The sequence below is a fragment of the Thunnus thynnus genome, chromosome 15 (genome assembly GCF_963924715.1).
Source record: "Thunnus thynnus chromosome 15, fThuThy2.1, whole genome shotgun sequence".
Taxonomy (NCBI): Eukaryota; Metazoa; Chordata; class Actinopteri; order Scombriformes; family Scombridae; genus Thunnus; species Thunnus thynnus.
In genome coordinates this window covers 18782274-18795915 of record NC_089531.1, presented here as the reverse complement: position 1 = coordinate 18795915, position 13642 = coordinate 18782274, and the positions used below count along the sequence as shown (strand labels likewise).

The 13642-nt window shown below is 43.4% G+C and overlaps 1 protein-coding gene across 3 annotated transcripts; it reads left to right on the top strand.

The window, feature by feature from the left end:
• Nucleotides 1-375: 375 nt before the first annotated feature.
• On the top strand, nucleotides 376-12914 carry LOC137197755 (chondroitin sulfate proteoglycan 5-like). Of its 3 annotated transcripts, none has more exons than XM_067611155.1 (5): nucleotides 376-695; nucleotides 6273-7050; nucleotides 8136-8324; nucleotides 8923-9085; nucleotides 11943-12914. In XM_067611155.1, exons 2-5 carry the CDS (start codon nucleotides 6347-6349, stop codon nucleotides 12135-12137), a joined length of 1251 nt encoding a protein of 416 aa, XP_067467256.1. In that variant the 5' UTR covers nucleotides 376-695; nucleotides 6273-6346; the 3' UTR covers nucleotides 12138-12914. The 3 variants fall into 3 exon arrangements, with proteins under 3 accessions (XP_067467256.1, XP_067467255.1, XP_067467254.1); XM_067611154.1 differs by lacking the exon at nucleotides 376-695 and adding an exon at nucleotides 1505-2038 and having other exon boundaries at nucleotides 8923-9001; XM_067611153.1 differs by lacking the exon at nucleotides 376-695 and adding an exon at nucleotides 1505-2038.
• The last annotated feature ends 728 nt before the right edge of the window (nucleotides 12915-13642 follow it).

The following is a 13642-nucleotide window of genomic DNA, read 5'->3' as shown; positions in this document are numbered from 1 at the left end:
GAAATATGCATTTAAATACTACATTAGAGATTAAATGTGTAAAAATTTGCCACCTGATCCAAACTAATGGGGGGCAGCATATCACCCCCCCCCCCCCCCAAAAAAAAGCATCATCCCACCACCACCATTATCACTCACTGAATATAGCATAAAGCTTACTGTTTACAGTGAATCTGTGCATGGCATGAAAATGCTACAGAGGCATTAGAGCCAGCAGTAAATTACAAAATATCTGCACAGATCAGAAAGTGGTTAGGAATCTACTTGGTTACTTTCTCACCTGAAAAAATATTAAAACTTAAAAGAGTGACATATTAACATAACCTGACGCATCAGATGGTTTCTTCCACAGAATCATCTGAGGGCAGGCACTTTCAAAAACCTAGGCTGGATTTGCGAGATCACAAGGTCACGCGAGAATCCTCATAGGACACTGATTGGTCCGAACCACCAGTAGTTCGGACACAAGCGCATAACTTGAAGTCTGACAGGATGGATTCTCACATGATGTCCTGATCTCACAAATCCAGCTTCCTCACAAGTTAAATATTAACAGTCCTACAGCGGAAATTTCAACAGCATTCAGCCTTGCTCCACCATTACTGCCGGTGGCTCTAGGTGGCGCTACTTCTTCTTCCTCTCATGTTGGACTGAGGACAGACTGGACGCTACAGTGACTCATTATCACCCCTGAGGTACAAAGATATATTATTAGACAGTATGGAAGTGGACAGGGCTAGCTGGTTAGCATGCTAACTTCAGTAGATATCTCTGCAACATGTATAGGTCTTTGAAATAACGTCAAAACTGTTATTTCTTCACATTCTGATGATAATTTTAGTTAATTTTGAAATATTTTATACTAAAATTCTGGGCAATTCTTACACATTCAACCTTTCAATGTGCAATGCCAATAGTTACTCAGCGGTCTTAATCTTGTAGGCCTTATGCTTATTTTTAGGCAGGTTGCAAATTAAGTTATTACTAATATTAAAACATGATACATAATATATTACTGTACTATCTGTGACAGCAAAAACTTTATAATCACTAAAATGACCAAATGTGGGCATGCACTTTGACCTTGAGTGTCACTGACCAGAGAAGTTTTTACTACATGAATTAAGGTGATTTAGACCTTTCAGCCTCCCACTGAATGTCCATTTCAGCCTGAACTGTCCCACATTAGGAAATGCACATAAACTGAGACAATTTGGCACAAGGAACACTTTTATAGGCCTATTTGTCATTTCCTCTGCCAGTGTGACATTTGCATTCTATTTTCTGATATGATTAGAAAAAACCTTGGGGATTTCAGAATGGTATTGGGTGCGCATATAATATATGGGCTTCATATCAAAATTGCTGGAGTGCCAATTGCAGAAATTGTCCCACATTACTGTAATTCAACCTAGCGCGCGCACCGTGCAGTTTTGCGCTGCGCAGTGCTCTGCAGCTCATCCTTTCACAGCCAAAGGAAGGACTTAACGGATTGCAGGCAGACAGGCAGGCAGGCAGGCAGCGACGAACCCGGCTCATTAAAATCTCATCTGCAGACCCTCCACCGGTCGCGCGCATTACTACTACTACTACTCGCGGTGCCGCTGACGGACCCCAAAGCGCAGAGTGACACGAGCGCGCAAGAGGTGTCGGCTCGGCACAATGGGACCGATCCAGAGTCGTTAAACGGTTCTGAGATAAACACACACACACACACACACACACACAGAAGGAGAGAGAGAGAGAGAGCGAGAGAGAGGGAGAGAGAGAGAGAGAGACAGAGAGAGAGAGACCAGACGTTGGGGAGGATAACGGCGACATGGCGAAAACGGGCAACATCTGAACTTTGGTGGATCCGCTGGGAGGATTATCGTGCAGCCCCATCAATCTGAAGCGAAGAACGGGACCTGATCAGAGTTCAGCAGACGTCAGTGTGTCAGAGGCATAGATTACGCTATGGCGCGCGGTGACGGTCGGTTGGGAACCTGGCAGGTGCTACTGACCATCTCCATGGTCATCATTCCCCTGTCTGCTCACGGTAAGTCCGCTGCTGCACTACCGGAGTCCCACCCTGTGCGTGCGTGTAGCTATGTGTGTGTGTCTGTTGCATGCAAGCGCACACTTGCATGAATCAAATCGCACCTGCATTGACATGGCTTTGATGTGGAAAATGGCAAAGCTTTGCTGTCAGATACAATAGTCCGTGTATGCAGCATAAATTATGGAAAGCAATTATGCATTTAGAATTTGGGCATTGATGGTCAATATTCAATAATTGTTTGACTGTCAATCTTAAAATCTATAGTGACAGTAACATATGAAGTATCCTTCCACATTTTTATTAAAATCTGTTTGGCATAGGCATTGATATTTTTAATGCACTGACAGTCTATTTTTGGCATTAATAATCTCATTAGGCTATTTTTTTAAAACAATTTGAATTCTTGACTGTCAATTAAACACTTTTCGGGTGACAAATCCGATGACATGATGTGATATTTTTTCTCTCGTGCTGTGCTGTATCGATCACTGATGACACTTGAACCATTGGCTGTGACCATGGTCAATCTCATCATTCATTCAGAGTGCAAAGGAGTGGTAACAGTTTATTTCAAATGCTTGTCATAAATGATGCTCTATTATCGTGCATCTATATAAAGGTATAAGCCTGTGGGTGATTAGACAGAGACATTTGACAGTTTAGTATTGCAGCTGCGGCTCGCCTCGGCGGTGCGTGGCCCAGACAAAGGCGGGATTAAGCGCACCGTGGCCAGGCTACAGGAGGTCCATTCACGGTGCTGAAAGGACTGAATTCCTCCAGACATTCATGGAAGCCCGAGACAACCGATCTCGCAACACCGCTCGCCCCCGCCGCCTTCTCATTTACTGTCCATCCCCTGAGATATGGAGGCAGGCAGTGTGAGAAACGAAAATCTGACACTCTGGTCTGTCTTGTCTGGCACACACACAAGCGTGCGCACTAAGCAGCGTAAATGTGGAAAGTCTTGGAAATGTAGAAATGCGCTGCTGCTGCTGCTGCTGCTGCGGCTGCTGCTGCCCAGCAACAGGGTGGCTCGTGCACGCAGAGGGTCGCCGGGGTTCACGTGAGCACGCGCTGCCACTGTAGCCCCCCCCCCCTCTTTTCTCGCCGCCCTCAATGTGTAACCAGGCGTTAACACTGTGACATATTGACCGGTAAATATACGCCAGGCGTCATGTCTGATGTTTTAAACCACCGTGTGGATGTGATTCATTGGCTGAAATGCAAAGGAGATTAATTAATTTCATTTGTCACCAGGGGAGAAGATGGATAGAAGTGTGACATGCTTTTTTTTCTTTCTATACGGCCCCTAAACAGTAATAGAAAAAGCAAATCAAAAGCCAAGCCATAACACAGACAGCACAAAATATAGCCTTAGTATTCTTATAATGCTCCTATAAGAGCTCAGCCTATTATGAATATGTGGTACTGTGAGTATTTCTCAGGCATGCCAAATTGAATATATGCTGTAACTCATGCTTTCACGGCGAATTTAAATGGTCATATAAAATCAGCAGTCAATCCACACACAAACATAGGAGACAGGAACACATGTTATCCTTGACAGCCCCATAAAGCAATAATATGTAGGCCTATAGTATACAGACTCGTGGGTGCTGTGCCGTGTGTATGTGAGTGCCCACTGTTTGAATGAATGCATACTGTGAGGTCCATCTGCCTTGTTGCTCCAGAAAGCTCATAATATGTCAAACCAGATCAAATCATCAGCATCTCCAGGACTCTCTTTCACACGCACACACAGAAGCAAAGGGAGGGAGGACACTGTTTATATTCTTAAAAGCTAAAATGCACACTGGTCAATGGGTGGAGGTTTGTAGGCCAATCAGAGGTGCCAAAAACAATAGCCAGAGAGCAGCTGCACTCAGAGACACATGCCGTTTGAAAAGTTTCAATACCAATCAATCAACACAGTTTGTGCTGATTGACTGTGTAATAGACTGTTTGCAGTAAACATTTTTCTTTTCTCATATAGCTGTTAAGTGTCCGAGAGCGGGTTGATGTGTGGCTGGTAGTTGCAGAAATAGTTGTGTCTGCATCCTACAACAGGGGTGCATGAAACCAACCAATGATTCCCACTGTGTCCTGCTGTTAAAGCGCAGGGTGCTGGGAATCTGTACTCTCAACCACTCACAAGTGACCTCAGGTAAAACCTGTTACCATGGTGATATGCTCAGCGTGATGCCAGAGGTGAAGAGCTGAGCGGCAGTTAAAGGCACAAATCACACCATTTCTACGAGGGAAATCAAATTGCAAAGCAGGGGCTCGTGCATTCAATTTGCTACTCTTGTAATCTCTCCATGTTCCCTTTAGCTCTTTTAATCGCTAAGACTGCCAGCTGCTAACAGGATGCGGCATCTCAATCTCAACGGGGAACAAATAGGCAGATTCAACCTTTAAATGGAAGAGTTTGAATCACTTGTAATCGGTCAGAGTATGTCTCTATCTTTCACAAATTGTGAAGCATTGGAGCTCAGTCCACCTCAGTTTTCCCAGAGATGGAGTTGGCACATACCACTTACAGACTGGCTGGCTGATTGATTGAAAAACAAGAGAGAGAGAGTGTGAACACTGGATTCTCTGTTTCCACTGCAGCTCCCTCGCTCTACTCCTCCTTTTAGCACAGCACCTCTTTACATCTCACCATGGCAACTACACTGTGTGTATGTGTGTGTGTGTGTGTGTGTGTGTGTGTGTGAGGTGAATCTCATGGTTCCTCTAGCCACCACTAGATTTCGTGACTTGAGGCACGTTCAGATGGTTTTTGTATTAGCTCTGAATGAAGTGCCAGACACTGAAAGCAGTGATCTCATTGGACACGGTGATTTCAGGGTGGCATTGGGAGAGAAGTCGTCAAGCCAAGTATTTGGGTTGAGTGTGGCCGTTTGTGTTGGTGGAAAAGTGTGAAGAAGTGGCTTTTTGAAATTCAGTCATCTCTGGGAACATTACCTCCAATGCGAGGGAAAATATTCTCCACTCTGTGCAACAGCATTGTGTTCTTTCTTTTGACTCCCCTTAAATAGCTCTAAGGTTGTTAAAATGATCTCATCCCACATTGCCTGACAGCACTATAGAAATTATGTGTTGACTTGTTCCAACTCTTCATCAATTAAAGTAAAAGCACTCAAAAGCTAATGATTTTTATGGCCGCACCATTCCATCAAATAGAAATCTTATATATAGACATATTTACCCAAAATTCAGCCTGACTGTGACTTTGGCTTCACATCATGAGTTTGTAATGACTGCCCGTTGCATGTTAAAACGTTTTAAATTCCTATCCGTCTGTATCTCTCTGTCCTCTCTGCCTCTGTGACTACATGTGTACATCTTTCCCTGCAGATCGCCAAATACAGAAGTTCCTGACTGTTCAGGCCTCTAACCTATAGCTCTAAATCCTAATCTAATCCTCACCCAGTCTCGGTCACTAGAGCACATTAGTCAGGCACTCAATGTGCCTAATCCCATATAGCCATAGTCTGATTACACGTCAGTCTTCCTCCTTGTCTGATTTCTTTTACAATTAATCACTTAGCCTTTAAATTTGAACCACAGCAGGGTTTTTTTTTTCAAGCTGAGCTGTACGTTTCCACAAATCAACTCTGTCATGAAAACAGATTTCGTGCATATTGCACTTCTTTATTCATTGTGTTTGTCAAATTCAGCTGAATTTACATGGAGGGATATGGTGACAGTAGAGGAAAACTAGCCTGGTACAGCCTGAAGGCATTTCTGCAGAATACTGTAGGGATCCATTTAAATTATTCATGTTTCATCCTAGGGCCTGAGTCTTTATCTAACAAAACAGAGTCAATACTTTGGGATTACTTCCAATATAAAAATGTTATATGTGTGTATACAAGCCTTTTTTGTCATCTTTGTTTAGAAAAGATCACAGAAAATAACTCCCACAGTACTCTGTCATTGATGCCGTGTTGACAATAAGATTATGTTAAAGGGGCACTCAATCGATTTTACACATCAGTTTACGTGTCGTGTGGAGTACAACTGAGTCAATGAACAGCTGTACAATGTCTTCTGCAACTCTGGAGGAGCTTTTTCTAGTCTGAGAAAAAAAACCCTGGTGACGTCATCAGGGGAGACTGTCCACCCAAGATTTGTAACAGTTTTGGAAAGCAGATTAGACTTTATAGAAGTACAATTTTAATTTGCTGGAGAACCCCTTTAATGTCTTTCTGTGTCTGATTGGCAGGGAGGCATTCACTGGCCAGGCGTCATCATCACCACAACCAATCATCTGTCAACAAGGAGGCCTTGAACACCAGAATGGTGCTCAGTGATGACTCCGCAGAGAGGGACCATCTGATTGGAGCAGGGCTTGGGCTCGGGGCAAAACTCCCAGTCAGCTCCACCAGACATCATCATTCTCATAAACACGCCCACTTAGACTTCGCAGAGGAAGACCCACCTGTGGGGGAGGAGCTCACAGCCGGAGGGGCTGGACCAGACCAGCCTGGGAACCCCTTGTCTGATGATGTCATCACCGTGGAGTTCCACAGCCCTGCGCCAGATATTGCGCCCTCTGATGCTGCTGTGGATTGGACCAAAGTCCCAAAAGCACAGAAGCAAAAAGGGGGAGACCCTACTGCATGGACGCTTTCTGACTTTTATGACTACCTGTCCCCTGACGACGACCTCTCTGCATTGGAAATGACCCCAGAACCTGAGCCCACCCCTTCGCCCCCGGCCGACATGGAGGATGAGAATCCACTCCTGGCTGGCTCTCCTTCTCTCCCAGACAATGCAAGGCCTAACGTGGATAGTGGGCCCTCCTTACCTGCTCCTCCAATGCCAGGGCCGGACAAGGGTGAGGGGTTAGACTTAGGCGGCGCCATGGGGGCTGACGGCTGCAGGCTGGGCTTTGTACGCTCCGGACCTGGGGTCTGTGTATCCCAGTGTGAGGTTGAACCCAATTTCTGCTTCAATGGAGGAGTGTGCACCGTAGTGGCGGGAATGGGAGCTTTCTGCAGGTAAGAAAAACACACAGATTTTTTTAATCTAGAGGTAAACTGAGCTGACTGTTACATAAATTGTATTCATCTTGTTTAGTGATGTAGAAGGAGGAAATGACACTTTTTTTATTGGTATTTAACAGCAGGCATATGTACAGTATGTGTGTGTGGGATGTGAGAGGCAGCAGGGATCTTTTTTTGAGGAGGGGGAGGTTGTTGGGTACTAAAAACATTCAGTGCTGGGATGATTTCCAATATGTACATTCTGCAACACAAAAGAAAAGATTTAGGACACTTCAGACAAGCGTACACACACATTGAAAACACACACACAAAGACAGAAGGCTGGCTTAATGTGTCATGAGGGTTCGTCAAGATCACAGCAGGGTCGCCAAAGGATTATCTCCGTTTTGGAAGCAGGGGGTAAAGAGTGTGTGTGCTCATAGGCTGGTGACAGCTGATGCAGACACACGCAGTATGCACACATAGAAAAAGTACGAGTAGGATGACAATACAGTGTGACACACATAACACACACACACACACGTACACATGCACATACACCACGCCTTGATAGCACCATCTGTCCTGTCCTGCAGTCTCACTGTATGCTTGGAGGTAAACTGTTGCTCATCTCACCATACCTGCTGAGTAACAGCACACACGCACACACACACACACACACACACACACACACGGATATGTAAGTGATCAAACACTTACATGCAATAGCACACAGAGAGACAGGAATATGGAAAAGATACAGACACACACACACATCCACGCATGTGTCCTGATCCTTTGATCTCATTAAGGGCTAGGCTGCAGGCCGAATCCCTGCTTTGCTGGACAGACCTCAGGACACCATGTCATCTTCTCTGAGCACCACTTTACATTTTTTTTACTCTGGATAACATGCTCTAGCTATAAATACTGTAAATACACTAATGCAGTGGGCACACTCTCATAATAAACCTTGTGGCTTTTTTTGGACAGCAGAAAACTGACGAGCTAAAAGTCAATTTGATATAGAGGGCCAATATTTCAACAAGACAAAATGCATAATGATTGACCTCTCTCCTTCTTTGTGTGTCTCTATGCAGGTGCAATATGCAGGACTACATCTGGAACAAAGGCACGCGCTGTGATTGGGCGGTCACAGAGTTCCAGGTGATGTGCGTGGTGGTGGGCGTGTCCTCCCTGGTGCTCCTCTTCCTCCTCATGATCATCGTATTCTTTGCCAAAAGGCTGCACCGCCTCAAGAACGAGAACAAGCGCCTTCGCAAACGCAGGTGTGTGTGTGTGTGTGCGCATTTTCTCCTGTGTGTGTGAGTGTGTGAATGAAAGGTGAGAATTTAAAAAGGTGTTCTGTGAGTTACACTATTTGGTGGCTGTCACAGTGTCTGTAAGCCTGTATGCACATGGGCTTTCATGAGTCTAATTTCTGTGAAGCTTCACAACCTAACGACTGAAAAAGTAGTGAAATCAAATGATAGAGAGAGCTGAGGAACATCAAAGGAAAAAGCGAGGGAGAGAGGAGTTAAATGCAGCGATGAAGACATGTGTAGACAAGCAGGGAACAGTGAGAAACATTCATCTAATCAAATCAAAATTGCTCCTACAGTCCCAGTGAAGTCTTGATGTCATTCCCTTTGGTTTCCACTGAATTATTTACATGGACTGTGATGATATATTTTATATCTATGATGTGGATGTGCACATCCAGCCCTTTCGTCTACCCAGCCGCACTGTGCAGATCAATGTAGGAAATGTGATGAAAAAAACTAACCTGAAGAGATACAAATGCACTGAATCCTATAAAAAAATAAATAAATAAACACTGACTGGTAATATTCATCACACAAATCTCTCTCTCTCGCCCTCCTCCAGTAAGTACCGCCCACAGAGCACCGAGCCACAGACGGATGGCCTCTCAGTTTCGACAACAGCAGACGGCTCGCAGCCAAACGTAAGGAAACTGTGTGACACCCCTCCGCCCGCTCCCCAAGCTCACACTCACAACCTGGCGTACTATGACAACATTATCTGTCAGGTATGCCCCGCCTCTCCTCATGTTTACTCTCCACTCTTTCTCCTTCCACTCATCTTCCTTTTGCATTTGTATTTGAACTTTTTTTGTCCAATCATCTGCATTTACGCTCTCCTCTCTCTTTGCTTGTTTTTCTTTCCTTTACCTCCATCTATTTTCCTATTTGTTCATTATGTCCTACCCTTTGTATGTGATTTGATTTTTGTCTGAGTTTGTGTGTCTTTCTGTCTGTGTGCATGGAAGTCCGTCTGTACTAACTTACCGAGAGCTGCTCCAGAATACCCAACTACTAACCAAAGCTTACAGTGTTAGGCACTGTGGCCAAATTTCACATCGGGATTTTCACTTAGAGTTGTGTATGTATGTGTGTGTGTGTGTGTCTGTGTGTGTGTGTGTCTAATGCTTTTCACACTCACCAATCCCCTCAGAGGTCATCAACAACCAGCAGTTATACCTGGGATTATAAACCCAGAAACCCTTATAACAACTTCCAGGTAAGCAGAGTGGAAATGTCCACATTGCCTGCAGCAGTTTCCCTCCCTGGCTTTGCTTTGAACTTACCCGCTGTGCAATTGCTACATGCCAGATTTTGGGCATTTGCTGCAAACCTCACTTCCACCGAACCTATCCTGCATCCGATCTTTTTTTGTCTGAAGCAGCTGCTTTCCAGTCACATTGCGGGTGAAATGATTAATCACCTGCTGCGAGGCTTCCTGCAACCAGTCGTTCAGGGGTGTAACGTAGTCACCACTGTGTGAGTAGATAGCAGTTTCCCACACATCCCTATACCTCTGCCTTTGCAGCTTCATGAGAAGCTCAATGAGGAAACCAAGCCTCCATTTTGGTTTTAAAAATGCTCGCTTCGCTCTTATGCCCATAAAGCTTAGACAGCCATTTTAGGTCCCTGTGCAGTAAATTTCTCCTTTTCTACCCAATTTCCTTCCAAGATTTGTGCACGTATTGCTGCTATAAGGCGGACTGCATTCTGTAGCAGCATGCGTGGAGGTGTGTGTATATGTGAATATAAATGTGTATGCATCAGTGCATTTCTATCAGTGTTTCTGTGTGTGTGAGCGTGTTAGCAGATTTATATATGTCCCTTAGTATTCATTAATCTTACTTGCCTACTGGCTTGCTAAGCTAATATAACTACAAAAGTCAGTGAAGTATTATGTTTATGGACACAGATATGAGCACAGATTAACTATAGACAACATGTAAATATGAGATCAACAAAACAAAGTCATCACGCTGACACAACTTAAAGCTTTTTTGAACTTGTTGTCTCTGGTGGGAAAGGGCGTTTAGCGAGTTTTGTCCAGCAGTAGCGAGTGTGACTGATCGATGGTGCCCTACTTACTGCCTGCTGTGCCTCTGACCTTCAGAAGTCTGTGACATGCCAATCAATGGATAGCTTGAACATTTACAAACTGGCACATGCAGATGTACACAGACACCCGGCTCCACACAATAGTCGTGTAGTCGTACAAACACGGCCTTCTCAATAATAATTCCATGCATTCCATGCAAATCACATGAATTCTTAGTCCATTGCCCATATCTGGCTGTGTTAACTGATGTGTACAAAATGTGACTTGCTTTTTGTAATATAAGCACTGCTGGCATTTCAGTGCAGTGCGTATAGATGACTTTCTGTGACTTCTGGATGCTCTAAATGTCAGGGCTAGAGGCTAAAAAGCCCCTGCAGGCACATGATCTGCTAGGCAGTTTTTTTTAAATTTCAGAGGTCCTATTGGTATTTTAGCATACAGGTCCTGTATTAGTCCATACGGTGACCCCCATCAGTTCAAGAATGATGCGGCTCAAGCTTTCTGTGAGATAGGCATACATGTTCATTACTGAGCTGCATGTTTTTAGTTTACATTTTCAGTTTTAATTTATATTAAATTCACCAAATTTCTGATTTGGAATGCAGTAAGAGCAATTAACCTGCCATGTGCTTGTCATTTCTATCTCCTCTATGAGCCTGGACAAGGAGTAGACTGCAGAGTGCTTTTTCAATTACAGATTGAGTACTCAGCTGCTTATTTTCAATGGGAGGTCGTAACATGCCACAGATGTTCACGATATCCCGCTACTCTAGGCCCAGAGCACAGTTAATGGATTTTCCTGTTGAATTAATGCACAGGCCAGTGATTTAGCATGTCATGAAGTGGTGCTCCAAAACAAATTAAACAGTTATGACTTTTGGACCCCGTTATATATATTTGTGTATATATATATGTGTGTGTATGTATGTATATATATATATACACATACATACATATATATATGTATATATAAAAGAGAACTCACAGCACAGTTTCCATTAAATTCCATCATCAAAGCATCTCTATTGTAACATAGGCTCTTTTATAATTTCCTTAATTTAAGACACACATTGATCAATTACATGGAGAAACAGAGAGGAAAAATAGAGGGAGGACAAAAAAATATAGAGTAAAATACGATAAATTATTACATTTCCAGAAGAAAATGAATCAAGTTCCCTCCTTCGTGGGCATATTTAAGCATCCATCGCTGTTACCAAACAGAGTTATGTACAAAACAACAACTGAGAGGAATGGCAATATGCATTTCCTGTCATCTTGGTATTGTCACTTCTCATATAAGAAGGAATTACATGCAAATATTTAATAAAGGAGTTTGCAAACAGACATAGCTGCAGGTCCACATAAATACATACCCACAGAACAGAACAGCAGAACATATACGTACCTGTGTCCTTTGTGTTCTGCGTGTATGCAAAGGTGTATTTGTGTGTGTGTGTGTGTGTGTGTGTGTGTGTGTGTGTGTGTGTAGAGAGACATGTATAAAAATTAAGTAACTCTCCCCACAGGATGAGCCTCAGAAGCAGGAAGACCCGGCGAAGTCCCCACAGCCCCAGGAGGAGGGCTCTATGAACATCCTCAACTCTCACTCCCCCAAACACGAGAACAACCGCCCAACCTCTGTCGTCCACGACCACGGCCACACCCCCAACAACACAGAGGAAAACGCCGAGGTAAACATGCTCCAGAACAACTTGGTATAATGTCACCTTTTGTCAAAGTGTACTGCTGGAGAATCAGAACAAAATATATTTAACGCACACACAAATTTCCCTTATAGCCTAAAACTGGTTTACATCTTGCAAAGTGCACAATGTGTAATTTAAACACTCTAATCAGGCCTAATGTCAAAAGTAAGCACAACATGAATTTAAGGCTACAACTTGAGAAGCACAGTAGTCCTGTTTACAGGCCGCCGCTGCCTCCTTTCTTTCCTCTATCCACTTCTTACGCTGGACTAAAAATCTCTGGCTTGGACCAACTAATGACTGATTTTCCTCTCTTCTGATGCCCTGCCTTGGTCTTTGGCCAATGAACTCTTGCTCCCTCATTGTCTCCTCTTCTGCTTCCCCAGAACCCTCCCCTCTCCTCCCCTTTCCTCCCCTCTCCTCCCCTCCCCTCACCTCTGCCTGCCCCCGCCTTACTGTCTCTCTCTGCTCGCATGCATTGGTGTTATCAACGAAAAGTGTCTGAAAACATAACATTTGCAAAAAGAAGTACGTGGAAATTAAGTGAATCTGTATTTGCGAAATATTCATGTTTGACATTGCTAATAAGTGGATATGTCTAGATTACATGAGGTCAAAGTAATTGCTTGTTGGAGTTGATATTTGAATCTATATACATATATTACACACGCTGTGTCTTGGTTTTCAATGTGATTTATAATACTTTAATGTACTTGAGGTTCTTTTGTACTTTTTTGGGTATACATGGAGGATTATAGTTCACAGTTGTTGGAATAAATCTTTTTAATTTTATCCGGCTTGTCCCTGTGTGTTGCTATGAGCTCCTCTTTCCCTCCAGACTCTTTCTTTCTCTGCATGTCTGCGCTCATGAAGCTAACTACTGCCCAACCGCTCCCATGCTAATAATAACTGAATGCACGGCTGACCCTGCTTTTGTGCTACAGTGGGCTGCTCACAGATTACACCACACACACACACACACACACACACAATGGTGACTGTGTGCTCATTCAGCACCACGGACAGCTCTCCAAGATGAAGCTACCACAAGAGCTGAAATATTACATTAAAAAAATCCACCATTACTGTACTGTTGGAATTTCAAGCAAGCTTTTTTGCCTAAAGCTTCAGTGTGGCTGGGAAAACAGTGAAGAAGTTTCTGTCCCTTCTGTATATTAATAAGGAACAGATATGAATGTTGAAATATCTGTTCTGAGAATTCTTTTTGCATCTTTTTTTTTCTTTTTACTAGACAATATACGTTTTGTTGCACAAATTTAAACTCCACCTTTAATGTTTATCACTCACTCTTTACATTATGTCTAAACTTGTGGCCCACAATCATTTCTATTCAAACTCATAATATCACAAATTATTTGTAACATCTCTGAATTCAAAACATTTATCGTTTGTCATTCTGTTTTATTTCTCCATGTCCAATGCTAATCATTTGTATTTCTCATCTTTCCTGCATGTATGGATGGATTACTAAACGGGCCTGTTATTATTATCTCTTGTTG

Coding starts and splice junctions, on each gene's coding strand:
- LOC137197755 (XM_067611153.1), top strand. CDS start 1,957: ATGGCGCGCGGTGACGGTCGGTTGGGAACCTGGCAGGTGCTACTGACC. Junction 2,039..6,272: donor CATTCCCCTGTCTGCTCACG/GTAAGTCCGCTG, acceptor TCTGATTGGCAG/GGAGGCATTCACTGGCCAGG. Junction 9,086..11,942: donor ATGACAACATTATCTGTCAG/GTATGCCCCGCC, acceptor CTCTCCCCACAG/GATGAGCCTCAGAAGCAGGA.